Source organism: Pongo abelii, chromosome 22, assembly GCF_028885655.2.
Source record: "Pongo abelii isolate AG06213 chromosome 22, NHGRI_mPonAbe1-v2.0_pri, whole genome shotgun sequence".
Lineage (NCBI taxonomy): Eukaryota > Metazoa > Chordata > Mammalia > Primates > Hominidae > Pongo > Pongo abelii.
In genome coordinates this window covers 23872253-23886342 of record NC_072007.2, presented here as the reverse complement: position 1 = coordinate 23886342, position 14090 = coordinate 23872253, and the positions used below count along the sequence as shown (strand labels likewise).

Genomic DNA, 14090 nt, shown 5'->3' with positions numbered 1-14090 from the left:
AAATAAAAGAATGATATAAATGGGCACACTACTATATAGCTGTGGTTTCCAACCTGCTGTGCTAGACTTCTAACTAGCCATTAAATAATGAAACGATTTTCAAAAGGCTCACAGGCACCATATCTAGTGATTAAAAAAATATAAAAGTGTATTTTGTTGTGGATAGACAGAGCAATTTGGCTTAAGTTTTGACTGGTTATTGAACACATTAGGGTTTCAGGAAGCACGGTTGGTATTTCCAACATTTACTGCTGTCACAGTATAGGTAGTTACAGTACATGAATTAACTAATTAACTAAATTAATGTGTGATGGACCTTGGACCTGAGTACATAGTGACATCCAAACTCTGTGAGCCAGGAGAAAGTCCCTGACTACTTATTTATTTGCACATTCACAAACAATGGCAGTGAAAGTATTTAATGTTACAGTATTATTAGCACAGGTAAAATCTGAAACGATATTAAAATATAAAAAGTAGCCATAGCTCATAATAGTAGGTAAACCTTTCAAACATTGGAATCCACAAAGAAAATAATGGTAAGTTCACCATAATGAAAATATAAAATACCTGTGTACTGAAGTAACATAAAAACCGTTCCATCAAGGGATGCCATGATTATCCTTAGAGATAATACCCTGGGTTACAAGTCCAGCAAAATGTTTAAAATTTTGGATAAACATATGTTTAATATTAGATTGTATAAATGTAATTTTCTTAAAGTTAATAAAGACATTGCAGATGATTTAACAGTTGTGTAGAACTGGTAGTGAAAGAGTAACAATTATCCGTTTTCCTTTCCCTTTTTAAACTAACCTTCAGTCACCCAAAGAAGATAAAAGAAATTAAACAAAAATTCCAATCCAAATTCTTGACTTTCTTCAAGACCCATCTTTCATTGAGAGAAACTTTTTGGCCCTTTTCACCTAATTTTGAACACTGAATGTTTTAAAATAATAACTAATATTATTCCATAATTGTTCATTATTTTAAATTACTTACAATTGTATTTATGTATGTATATACATATACATTCACACATGATATATTATTTATTCTTATCAAAAACATCATTTTTGGCTATTAAATGGATTCAATTACTTATTTGAATTATTCAGCATCAAACTTATTCAGGCATTTCTCAAAAATAATGGGGAGCCAAACTGACACAGACAGTATTTTGTTCTCAAAAAAGTCACAGAATACTGGAGACTCATGCATAATTGTAGCTTTTAGTAGAATGTTTTATAAAAGAAGATCACTTAATGTACTGTTGGAGCACAGAGAAGAATCAAGGAAGTATTTGAAAGCAAGGCAATACAGTCAGGGAACAGAAAGGATGTATCAAAAACCTAGAGATAGGAGAGTACCTGATATGGTTTGGCTGTTTGTCCCCACCCAAATTTCACCTTGAATTGTAGTAATCCCCACGTGTCAAGGATTGGACCAGGTTGAGATAATTGAATCATGGGAGTGGTTTCCCCCATACTATTCCTGTTGGTCCTGTAGGTTGCAGAAGACAAGGACTGAGGTTTGGGAACCTCCACCTAGATTTCAGAGGATGTGTGGAAATGCCTGGAGCTCCAAGCAGGTATCTGGTGCAAGGGCAGAGCCCTCATGGAGAACCTCTGCTAGGGCAGTGTGGAAGGGAAATGTGGGATTGGAGCCCTATACGGAGTTCCCACTGGGGCACTGCCTCGTGGAGCTGTGAAAAAAAGGCTACATTCCTCCAGACTCTAGATTGGTAGATCCACTGACAGCTTGCACCATGCATCTGGAAAACCTGCAGACACCCAACGCTAGCCATGAAAGCAGCTGGAAGAGGGGCTGAACCCTGCAAAGTCACAGGGGTGGAGCTGCCCAAGGCTGTGGGAACTCATCTCTTGCATAAGCGTGTCCTGGATGTGAGACATGAGTTAAAGGGGATCATTTTGGAACTTTAAGGTTTAATGACTACCCTATTGGATTTCAGACTTGGATGGGGCCTATAGACCCTTTGTTTTGGCCAATTGCTCTCATTTGGAATGGGTGTATTTACCCAATGCTTGTACCCTCATTGTATCTAGGAAGTAACTAACTTGCTTTTGATTTTACAGGCTCATAGGTGGAAGGGACTAACCTTGTCTCAAATGAGACTTTGGACTTGGACTTTTGAGTTAATATTGGAATGAGTTAAGACTTTGGGGGACTGTAGGAAGGGCATAATTGTATTTTGAAATGTGACAACGTGAGATTTGGGAAGGCCAGCGGTGGAATGATTTGGTTTAACTCTGTGTTCCTACCCAAGTCTCACTTTGAATTGTAATAATCCCCACGTGTCAAGAGTGGGACCAGGTGGAGATTGGATCACAGGGTGGTTTCCCCCATATTATTCTCTTGATAGTGAGTAAGTTCTCAAGAGATCTGATGGTTTTATATGGGGCTTCTCTATTTGCTCGATTCTCATTCTTCTCTCTCCTGCCACCATATGAAGTAGGTCATGTTGCTTTCCCTTCCGCCATGTTTGTAAGTTTCTTGAGGCCTCCCCCGCAATGCAGAACTGTTGAGTCAGTTAAACCTCTTTTCTTTATAAATTACCAAGTCTTGTGTATTTCTCCATAGCCACATGGGAACAGACTAATACAGTTTCTAAATTCAAAAATTGCACATGAACACAGGCCTAGAACAGATGTTTCAAATTTGTTCAGAAGGCAAAGAAACTGTTGGTCTTGAGTTAATTTACAAACATTATATTCTATGTGGAGCATGAAATAGTGATTAATTTTATTCAGATACTTGGACTAATGCATTGTTGTGAAGGAATATAAAATATGGGAACATATACACATGTGTTATAATCTGTCCACCCAATCTTGGCTAATGGGTTTACTGTTTTTGTATTAATAATTATTTGCTAATACAGTCATTCATCATTTAACAATGGGAATATCCTCTGAGAAATGCATATTTAGGTGATTTTGTCATTGCTTGGACATTATAGAGTCCAAACTTAGATAGTATAGCCTGCTACACATGTAGGCTATATGGAGTGTAGCATAGATTTATAACCTAGAAGCAATAAGTTACAAACCTGTACAGCATGCTACAGTATTGAATACTGGAGGCAATTGTAACACAATGGTAAATATTTGTCTATGTAAAAATATCCAAGCATAGAAAAAGGTACAGTGAAAATATAATGTCATAATCTTATGGGACCACTGTCATATATTCAGTCCTTTGTTGACAAAAACATCATTATGCAGCACATGAGTATACATTTAATTATGTTTTGGGATTTTAATTGTCTTTAAGATGGCACAGGAGTCAAAGAATTTTAAACGATCTTTTATTTTCCTTTTTAAAATGGAAACAGGAATATTTACTCACTGTAGAAAATGTATAATATTATATAATAGAAAATAGGGATCACCTATAATTATACCATCAAGGAATACCTACACTTTGCATTTGGTGTATAATCATTCTTCCCCTTCCTCCTTCTTGTACATGCCCCTATGTGCAGACATATGATTTTTTTATTTGGCAAAATTAGGATCTGATTGAAATGTGTTCTGCATCCTGATTTTTATACTGAATGTTATTTTTCGTATACTACTAATGATTCATTGGACCAGATATATTAATATGCCAATATAGGATGTTAAATGGGAAATGTCAATATTGGATATTCAGGATAGAAACATGGCCCAGACATATGAGTAATGGAGAGATTAGAGGGAGCAAGACATGAGATAGTAGGCTACAGACGTAGTTACTGTGATAATTCATATGAAAGATAAAGTGAGTCTGGATCCAAGTCAGTGGGAATAAAAAAACAGGGTAAGGGAGATTCTAGAGGTTTTGGGGCTTTAGAATAGACATGTTGTGTGTTTGCATGGTTAATTGAATAAGTGAACATTAAGGAAAGAAACCAATCTACAGTGACTTCAAGTTTTGAGCTTTGTGACTATTTAAAAAGTATAATACTATTATACTGAGCTAAAAGATACATGGAGAGAATCAAATTTAATCCATTAATTACAAATTACTGAGTTCTTCTATACACCCGGATCTGTACTAGGAATAGGGGATACAATTCTGGACAAATTAAATGTCTGTTCTTATATAAATTAGATGTCTGTAGCAGATAGATTTTAAGTTAATAATAAAAATAAAACAATGATGTCCATCATTCTAGTATTCAAACAGTTTTTAATGAGTATCTACACTGAGCCAGGCACTGTGTTAAGTGCTGGGGATACTGTGGTGAGAAAATCAGTCATGGTCTTACCTTCATTAAGCTTGTAGCATAATGAGACATATAAGGATAGTCAAATAATTATAAAATTATATAAGTAAAATCTGTTCATGAAAAAAATGTCTTGACATAAATCATAGTGTATATAGAAAATTAAAATAGGGGATGTAAATTAGTGGGGTGACTAAAAGTTTCTCTATTGGTGCTTATATTAGTCGAGTCCTAAATGGTGAACAGGAGTCATTGCCCTGCTGCATTCCAGGCAGAAGGACCAATAAATACAGAAAATCTGAAGCGTAGAGAAGCATGACCCACTTCAGCAGCTGAAGGCAATTTAGTGTGTTTAAGAATAGAGACTGGGGCCGGGTGTGGTGGCTCACGCTTGTAATCTCATCACTGTGGTAGTCCGAGGTGGGTGGATCACAAGGTCAGGAGTTCGAGGCCAGCCTGGCCGATATGGTGAAACCCTGTCTCTACTAAAAATACAAAAATTAGCTGGCTGTGGTGGCGCATGCCTGTAGTCCCAGCTGCTCAGGAGGCTGAGGCAGGAGAATCACTTGAACCTGGGAGATGGAAGTTTCGGTGAGCCGAGATTGCACCACTGCACTCCAGCCTGGGTGACAGAGCGAGACTCCATCTCAAAAAAAAAAAAAAAAAAAAAAAAAAAAAAAAAGAATAGAGACTGGGAAAGCAAGAAAGAGAGGAGAAATCTAGAGAACACTTAGATGCATTATAGAAATTAGAACTCATAGGCCATGTTCCAGAATTTATATTTTATTCACTGGGCACATGAAAACCACTGAAGTATTTTAGTTGTGGCAGTCAGGTTGAGGCCACAGCTGGATTTTTCTTTTGGAAAAACAATTTAACCACAGTGGATTGGAGAGATACAAAGCAAGATGCTGTTGCAGGAATATAGACATGACACAATGGTGTCCTGGGTTTGAAGGTTTATAGTTGAAATGGAAAAATGAGGGGTTCAAATCAGTTTTGATATTTCAGAGGTAAAGTCAACAGAAATTTCTGATAGATTGAATGTGGAGGTTGAAAGAAGGGCACTATCAAGGGTGAGTCCAAGTTATTTGACTTGGGTAATAGGTGACGGTGCCATTTAATACTCTGAGACAATGTAAGTTTTAGTTTTAGTATTTTTTTTTTTTTTTTTTTTTTTTGGTTGGAGAAAGTGTTGGAGAAGATGAGTCATTTAGATTTGAACCTAGTGAGCTTCAGGCATCCTTAAGATATCCACATGGACACGGTGAATGACAGTGGATACATGTAACTAAAACTTAGTATACAGGCCGTAGCTGAAGGTAGAGATTTTGTAGTCATGAGCAAACTGTTGGTAATTGAAACCACTGGTGTGGCTGTGAGTTTGTATGGAAAGATAACACATTCCTATCTGGATATGTTGAATTAGAATTATCGCTGAAAAATTTGGATATGTTCATGGAAAGATATTAGTGATATATCTAATGACATAGTCTGTGAAAAAGAAGGTGGTAACCCTGCCAGGAGGTAGCAGAAATGGACTTTGAGCGGAATGATCATGTCCTTTTTTGGTGTCTAACTGCTGCAAGGAATCAAAAAGAGAGCAGGAAAAAATATGAGATGGCAGGGAGTGCTGGGTGCCCTACTGGTTGCTCTTCAGCTGTTCTCTGTGTGATTGTCACCTTTGATTAACCAAGTTGTTGTTGGCTCAAAAGAGAAACTTCAAACTGATTTTTTTTTAAACTTTTTTTTTCCTTCACTTCTGTCCTCTTCTTTAGTTCCTTCCCTTTCTCCTCCTTTGTCTCCTCCACCTCCGCCTTCTACTTTTCTTCCTCTTCCTTCACCTCTTCCTCCTACACCTCTTCTTCCTCCTTCTTCTCTTTCTCCTCTTTGCCATCAGTTTTATCTAGTGAGAAAAAGTGCAATAGAGTAGCTGGAGTTCCTCTTGGGGTCATGAAAGCCCAGGTTGAGATAAATGACTCCAGGGACCCACATTTCTGGCACATAGGGATGAGAAATTGAGCAGAGCAGTGAGGATCATTATTAGCTGTGTCTTTGGGAAAAACACTTATATGCTCTGATGCTCAGTTTTCTTATCTGTAAAATGGTAATACTCATAGTACCTAATAAAAGGAGTTTTTCAGGTAGTTAAATTAGGTTAAGCATGGAAAGCTTAATTACATTGTAAATGCACAAAAACTTGTACTTATAAAACACTGTATTTCTGTTTTGAATCTCAGGCCTTTATAAGTTATTGTTCTAGGTCAAAAATATTTGATAAAATATTTTTAAGTTATCCCTTAAGCAACTAGTCTATTTAGGGAACTATGATAGTTGTTAAAGGGTCTAAAAAACACATATAGGATGACTTCTCTAATTCTAGTCAAATGTACAATCTAGACATCTACTCAGAAAGACATGTCACTTTTTCCCAAAAGAAGCATTTTCAAAATAGTTCTATGAGGGAATGCATTTATTATTTTGTTCTGTTATAAATTATGGCTTTAATTATTTTAGTAAATACTGCAATAATATTTTGTTTGGCCTTTTCCCTATAATATTGTTCTCTGTGGCCTCCCTTATTAGGATTATATTGATTTTAGAATTGAATTATGTTTCAAATTATTAATATGCTCAGTGTATCAAATTTTCTCTCTAGAAAGAACAAACCATTTTATAAACTTCAAGAAATCAAGATTCTTGCTCAATTTTACAATGACTTTGTAAATATTTCAAGCATTGGTTTGACATATTTCCAGAGCTCAAATCTGCAGTGTTCCACATGCACATACAAGATCCAGAGTCTCATGTTAAAATCACTTACATATCCAGAAAGGTAAGAAAATTAAATTTTGATTTCAACATGTTATCTTTTAAACTTGAAAATATTGGTTTGTTAAGTAATGTTTTAAAAATTCATGTATTCAAATATCTGTTTATTGTGTATTTCAGCCTATATTTTACATAAATATTAGAATCTCAAAAAGGTTTAAAGGTTTTTTTGGTTTTAATAAAATTTATTTGGGAATCTCATTGTCTAATCAAAGAAAAAACACACACAATCATTTCATAGACACAATAAAGATAAAGTAACACCAATGCCTGCCTTAGAAGTTTACCAGTAATTTCTTTCATATACATGCATATTAACAGACTGGTGAGAGTCCTTTTCCACAATTTTTTAGATGAGGGTCAATGTCTAAAACTCTCTAAGGAAACATATGGTCACAGAAGATAGACTTTATCATGACTTCCAGCAATATCGTCTTTCTCTCAGCTTCATTGCTGTTTACTTAGGAAGATAGAAAAGCCCATTTTCATCTGCTGTATCTAAGATCCTATGGATCACTTGAGATTCAACCCCAAGAATACACTGACAGGGGTTAGGTTCTCAGATGTCTACTATAAAGGCACGAGGAGAAGCTGACACTTTACATTGCAGTTTTATAGTCACCTGTCTTAGTTTGTCAGTATATCACAAATATCCCCATTCCTATTAAAATGTAACACAATCCTGACTGTCTGGGCACCACTTTCTTGAAGACAACATGCTCCAGAAGTGTTTTTTTAATCACGTTTAATATGCTCTTCTCAGTTCTACGTCCTCACAATCAGAGGTTTTCCCACTATCCTTGTTCCACATGGTATCAGTGTACATGTTTGCTGTAGAAGAATCCATATTTCCATTGACAACACCCTGTGAAATCATTAAGAATTATTAAAAATCTCTTTTATAAGTTGGTCATCTGTCAATCTGCATGTATGAGTTGTCCAAACACTAAGCATCAGCTGAGAGCCTATAGAAATGGGTGTGTAGATTGCTGGGAATCTCTCTTTTTTAGTTGACTGTGGTGCTTCCTCTTTATTTCTCTTTATGTTCCTGTATTTATATATATTTATTTCCTAATTATCTTCTTGTCAATGTTGAACATAGTACACAAGAACCTGTGGAGAGTAAACATAAAAATAATAAATGATAATAATATACATTTAGATGAGGTCTATATCAACAGAAGAGAGTTGGGAAGTCATTTTGTAACTTTTGGTGTGATATTATTAAGTTACTGAAAAGTCAGTAAATCAGATGTCGCTATAATGGCAAAAATCTAAGAGTAATTGTATCATTCCTTGCCTTTGAAAACACCAAAATATCTGAACATTTTTGGCAGGAACATTAGCAACATCATTCCCTATGAAAGTATATAGTGGGGAGAGATCATGCCTTAAAGGACTAGACCTGTAAGATTTTCAATCTTCAACTAATCTCTGTATCTATTATTATTATTGTTATTTTTGCTTCTTATCACTCTCTCTTTTCCAAAACATCTAATACTTTTAATGGTAAAGGGCTACTGTATTTGGGGATTCCATTATCTGGTCATTAGAACAGCATATACAGTTGTGGAGTAGGCATATTTCGCTGGGTTTTTCTAGAGTTTCTATAAAACACTCTTCCAGAGCAATTTTTACTCTATGATTCTGATTAAAATTCAAGTAGCATGCTGATTGAAGTTCACATCTTAGGGAACTTGATGTCAGGAAAGTACTTCCTAGGACAGATAATGCAAATAATTGAGTTGATAGATATTAAAATATATATCAAATATAAGTGTAAGTTAGTATACTAATTATAGTATAAATATAAAATCTAAATTATAAGTATATAAATTGGCCAAGAGTGGTGGCTTACGCTTGTAATCCCAGCATTTTCGGAGGCCAAGTCGGGAGGATCACTTGAAGCCAAGAGTTTGAGACCAGCCTGGGCAACAAGGCAAAATCCTATCTCTACAAAAAATTTAAAAAATTAGCCTTGCACGGTGGTGTGTGCCTGTAGTCCCAGCTGCTAAGGAGGCTGAGGTGGGAAAATCACTTGAGCCTGGAGGTCAAGGCTGCAGTGAGCCATAATTGTGCCACTGCACTCCAGCCTGAGCAACAGAGCAGGACACTGTCTCAAAATATATATATATAAAATCTATTATCTATAATCTATAACTATACTTACATAATACATAATTATTATAATCTATAATTAAGCCATTGACCTAATATGCTGACATTTTTGTTTATTTCCTTTAGGTTAGTTTATGTATTCATTTATTTATTCAATGTTATTTCAATTTATTCTATTTTTTAATGATACTTTAAGTTTTGGGATACATGTGCAGAATGTGCAGGTTTGTTACATAGGTATACATGTACGATGGTGGTTTTCTGCACCCATCAACCTGTCATCTACATTATGTATTTCTCCTAATGCTATCCCTCCCCTAGTCCCCCAACCCCCGACTATTATTTTGAAGATGCAAAGCCTCCACTAAACATAAGAATAGAAATTATATTTGTAGTTCACTAAGGCTAGGCTGTAAAGGGGCCAGGATTTTTTGCATCATTGTAACAGGGGTTGTTGTCCCCTAGTTGCCTTATTAATACCTTCTAAATGTAAACTTGGAGTATAAATAGAGATGTCTAGAAGTTGTAGTGCATGCTTTCTTCCTGGGATTTAAATTGAAAGAATTTATATTATCCAGGGATGAAGTTTTCTCCCTATGGTATCATAAATACAAGAGAATTTCCTCCTCAGTCCAGAGGCAGCACACAATGTAAATCTTGGCCAGACATCAGAAATTTAGCTAGAATATTTGCATATAAAACAACACATAAGCTCAAGATGAGAAACAGAAATTTAGTTCCATTCATGGGGACAGTAAAAAGAACCAAGGATAATCCACCCTCTGTGTACATGGGCAAATGCCAGGGCAGCTACCACTTTCATCATTTAAGCAGAAGTGGACAGGAAAAACACAACAAAACAACAACAAAATGAGGCCTAATGCAGCATAGCAATGCAAGAAGAAAAGGTATAACAATCAAGATTTACAAATAAGTTGACTTGTTAAAAGATGTGTAACAGGAAACAGAAGAAAGTTCCATAAAGCATTGCTCAGTGTTCTCAATGGTATTTAAGAAAACAAAAATCCATGTAAGAATGGGTGAAGAGTGAGATGATGGGACAACTGATTGCAGTTAAAAGAAAGTTGGCTGAGTTAAAAAAACAAAAACTAAAGTTATTTGGTATCAACATTAAAATAGTAAATAATAGATTTGACCAATAATGTAGAAAATATATTTATCGATAACTTATAGAATAAGGAGATATAAAAATAGAGAAAATAGGGTCTTAGGGTAAAATAACTGAAATGCAATATTTTGGATACCTAATGTTGCTGAAGAGGAGACACAGCAGAAGAACCAACTGCAGATGTAATAAAAAAAATTCCCCTTCAACTGAGGAAAAGAAAATACAGATCCCAAATGGAAAGGATGAACTGAAAACCAGGAACTAAAAGAATGAAAAGAACAAACATTTAGACCCATTCTTATAAATTTTATTTTAAAACTTTGATGATGAAGGGAATTCTGCAAATATTCAAAAAATTATCAACAGAGTAGAAGATTCAATGTTATAGCAATAGCCATTCTTGTTAAATGCACCTACAAGATTAACATGACTCCAATCAAAATCTAAGGTAGATGTTGCTTGGTTGTTCCTAATCAATTTGGAATTACAAATAATAAGATGAGCCAAACGGACTGAATAATGAATGTAATGTTCACAGCTTTATGAAACAGTAATATTCCAAAACAACAATAAAGATATTTGATACTTGAGGAAGAATATAATGGAATAAATGGAAAATTCCAAAATAGAATTTTGTAGATGATAAGAATAGCATTACAGAAAATGATGCTGGAATAAATGACAAGTGAAAAGGACTTTGATATGTCATATATCAAGATTAATTTTAGATATGGTAAAGTATTAAATGTATACTGGTAAACAAAAAAATGGAGGAAAATCTAGGCAAATGTTTATATTTGCACAATAATGAAAGCCAAGACAGGAAACTGAAAGAAAAATATTACGGTTGCCTACAAATATACAAAATTAAAACTGTATGTCACAAACAAAATTAACAAAAGTAAACTGAGAAAACTTTTGTAATGTGTATGACATAGATGGATTTAAATTATTTATATATAAATAAATTTTACAAAAATATTTTTAAAATACATTCTAGTTGAAACATGGAAAGAAATATCCTTCCAGTTGTTTAAGCCAAGAAACCTGGGTTCATCATAGACTAGTCTTTTTCTTCTCACTCATCATCCAATCATGAAATCTCTTTGTTCCTACCTTCTGAAAATATCCAGAATTCTTCACCACCTGTACTACTACAAACTCACTAAGTTTTATCATCTCTCCTTGAATTCTTAAAATAGCCTCTTAAGTGTTCTCTTGCTTTTAGCTTTGTGTCCTATAATTTGTTGTCAGTACAGTGTCCAGAGTGACCCTTTTAAAAGTGGGTTATGTCACACCTCTGCTCAACAATCTCAAAAGTCTTGCCTTCACATTTCAAAGAAAAGCCAAAGTTTTCACAATAGCTTGCAAACTCCACATGACCTAGCTAGTATCTCCACTGCCTCATACCTCCCAATCTCAATGTCTTGACTACTGTACCTGTACACTTAGCTATATCCTGACAGCCTTCTTTGCTGTTCTTTGGACACACCAGGTAGGATCCTCCTTAGAACCTTTGTACTGGATGTTCCCTCTGCCTAGAAATTTCTTCCCCTTGAAGTGCCGATGGCTAACTTTCTTACCTCCAAGCTTTTGCTCAAATGCCATTTTCTCAATGAAGCCTACTTTTATCATCCTGTTTACAGTTGTGAGCAGCAGCTCTTCCACTCTCAATCCTCTTACCTGGAATTATTTTTGTTGTTCTGGTAGGAGTTATTATCTATACTGTCCTCTGTACTTATATTTGCTGTTTATTGTTTGTATCTCTGCAGGTAGAAGATAAGCTTCTTGAGGACGTTGAGTCTATGTATTTTCTTCAAAGACTTATTTCAAGTGCCTTGAACCGTGCCTGGTACATATTGGGCACTAAATGAATAGTTGTTGAATGAATAAATGCAGAAATAAATACATTGGCAGGGAACAATTTTAAAAAGAAAGAAAAAATGATTAATAGACATGTTTTTAAATGCTTAACCCCAATAGAAGGCAATGAGACATAATATATCTCTTCCCAAATGGAAAAAAAGTATATTGTTGAAGTTATACTGAAATTGCCATCTTGTTTCACCAATTGTACGTATGTAAAATTGTATACATATAATGGAAATAAGTGAATAAAATACATTAATAATCCCCACTAATAATAAAATACACTAATAAATTGTATACTGGGTACAGTATACAATTTGGAAATAAGCGAATAAAATACTCTAATAATCCCCAAATGTTAATACTTCTGGCCCTATCCTCTTCTAGAATTTATACTTCAGAGACATAGCAGAAAGTAACATTTAAGAGTGTCAGCTTTGGAGCCAGAGTATCCTGGCTCGAATTTCAGTTCAGCTAATTACTAGCTTTATTACCTTGAAAATATGACTAACCTTTCTGTGCCTCATTTTCCTTACTGGTAAAATGGGAATAGTTATAGTCTATTTTACAGACTTGTTAAGAAGATTAAATAATGTAATATTTATAAAGAATGTAATGTATTGCCTGGCATATAAGTGTTATGTAAATGTTCGTTAAATAAATAAAACGAAAGGTCTAAAATGCACGTATGTATTTCTATAGAAGACATTTACAATTTGATTAACAATGCTAAAAATTATAAATAAATTGACTGCTCAATAATAGGGTAATTTATGCACTGATTATGGAATAGCTGTAATATTAAATGTTATATAATCATTAAAATTGCAGAACTATCACAACATAATAATGGCTAAGGACAATTTTTTCCAAATATATAATAAATATATGAGTATTCCATAATTGGAGAAAATCAGGTGACTTTTTCTTATAAAAATACCTTGATAAAAAATTAATAAAATTTATATGGATACCAAAATTTTGCAGCTTTAGTCTGAGTGCCTTGCACACTTGTTTTAACTCCTCTAGTTATTCAGCTTAATTGGATTTAGTTCAATCATTTCCAGATTCTTTTAAAAATATTATGCTGTTCTTTAGATAAATGAGAGCACGTATTCACTGAAGAACAGCCAAAAAGCTGTCTTTAATTTAGAGAATAAACTCAGACAGCCAATATACAGTTATATTATTTATCCTGAAATCTTTATTTTTCTATCTATCTATCCAGTTATATTACTTGTCCTGAAATCTTTTTTTAATTTTTTAATCTTTATTTTTTATCTATGTTTAGGGGGTTCAGGTGGAGATTTCTCATATGAATATATTGTGGAGTGGTGAAGTCTGGGCTATTACTGTGCCCAAAACCTCAATGGTGAACGTTGTAATCAATAGGGTCTGGTATCAATGAAATCCCTCAGCTTTTGTTTTTCTGGGAAAGTCTTTATTTCTTCTTCATGTTTGAAAAATATTTTCCCTGGATATACTACTGTACGGTAAACTTATTTTTTTCCTTCAGCACTTTAAATATGTCATGCCACTCTCTCCTGGCCTACAAGGTTTCCACTGAAAGTCTGCCACCAGGTGTACTGGAGCTCCATTACATTTTATTTGTTTCTTTTGCTGCTCTTAGGATCCTTTTTTCATCCTTGACCTTTGGGAGTTTGATTATTAAATGCCTCAAGGTAGTCTTTCGGTTAAACCTGCTTGATATTCGATAACTTTCTTGTACTTGGATATTGATATCTTTCTCTAGGTTTGGGTATTATCCCTGTTATTTGTTATTATCTTGGATCTGTTATTATCCCTTTGAATAAACGTTCTACCCCTATCTCTTTCTCTACCTTCTTTTTCAGGTGAATAAATCTTATATTTCCCCTTTTAAGGCTATTTTCTAGATCCTGTAAGCATGCT

At 34.5% G+C, this 14090-nt stretch overlaps 1 protein-coding gene and 1 long non-coding RNA gene across 7 annotated transcripts in view; one reads left to right on the top strand and one right to left on the bottom strand.

Moving 5' to 3' along the window:
- LIPI (lipase I) overlaps positions 1-14090 on the top strand; it is a 105685-nt gene that overhangs the window by 62707 nt on the left and 28888 nt on the right. For 3 of the 4 annotated variants that reach the window (XM_024239452.3, XM_054542830.2, XM_054542829.2), the window contains one exon: positions 6891-7067. The exons of the other annotated variant lie outside the window; for it this stretch is intronic. In XM_024239452.3, the coding sequence (XP_024095220.3) occupies positions 6891-7067 (177 nt within the window). The remainder of the gene's footprint in view (positions 1-6890; positions 7068-14090) is intronic. 4 annotated transcript variants of the gene reach the window in all.
- Positions 7334-14090, bottom strand: part of LOC129052414 (uncharacterized) — a 66323-nt gene continuing 59566 nt past the window's right edge. For 2 of the 3 annotated variants that reach the window (XR_010138860.1, XR_010138863.1), the window contains exon 3: positions 7343-8176. This is a non-coding gene — a long non-coding RNA (uncharacterized LOC129052414). Of the gene's footprint in view, positions 8177-14090 lie in introns of all 3 variants that reach the window. The other variant, XR_010138861.1, reaches the window with a different exon arrangement.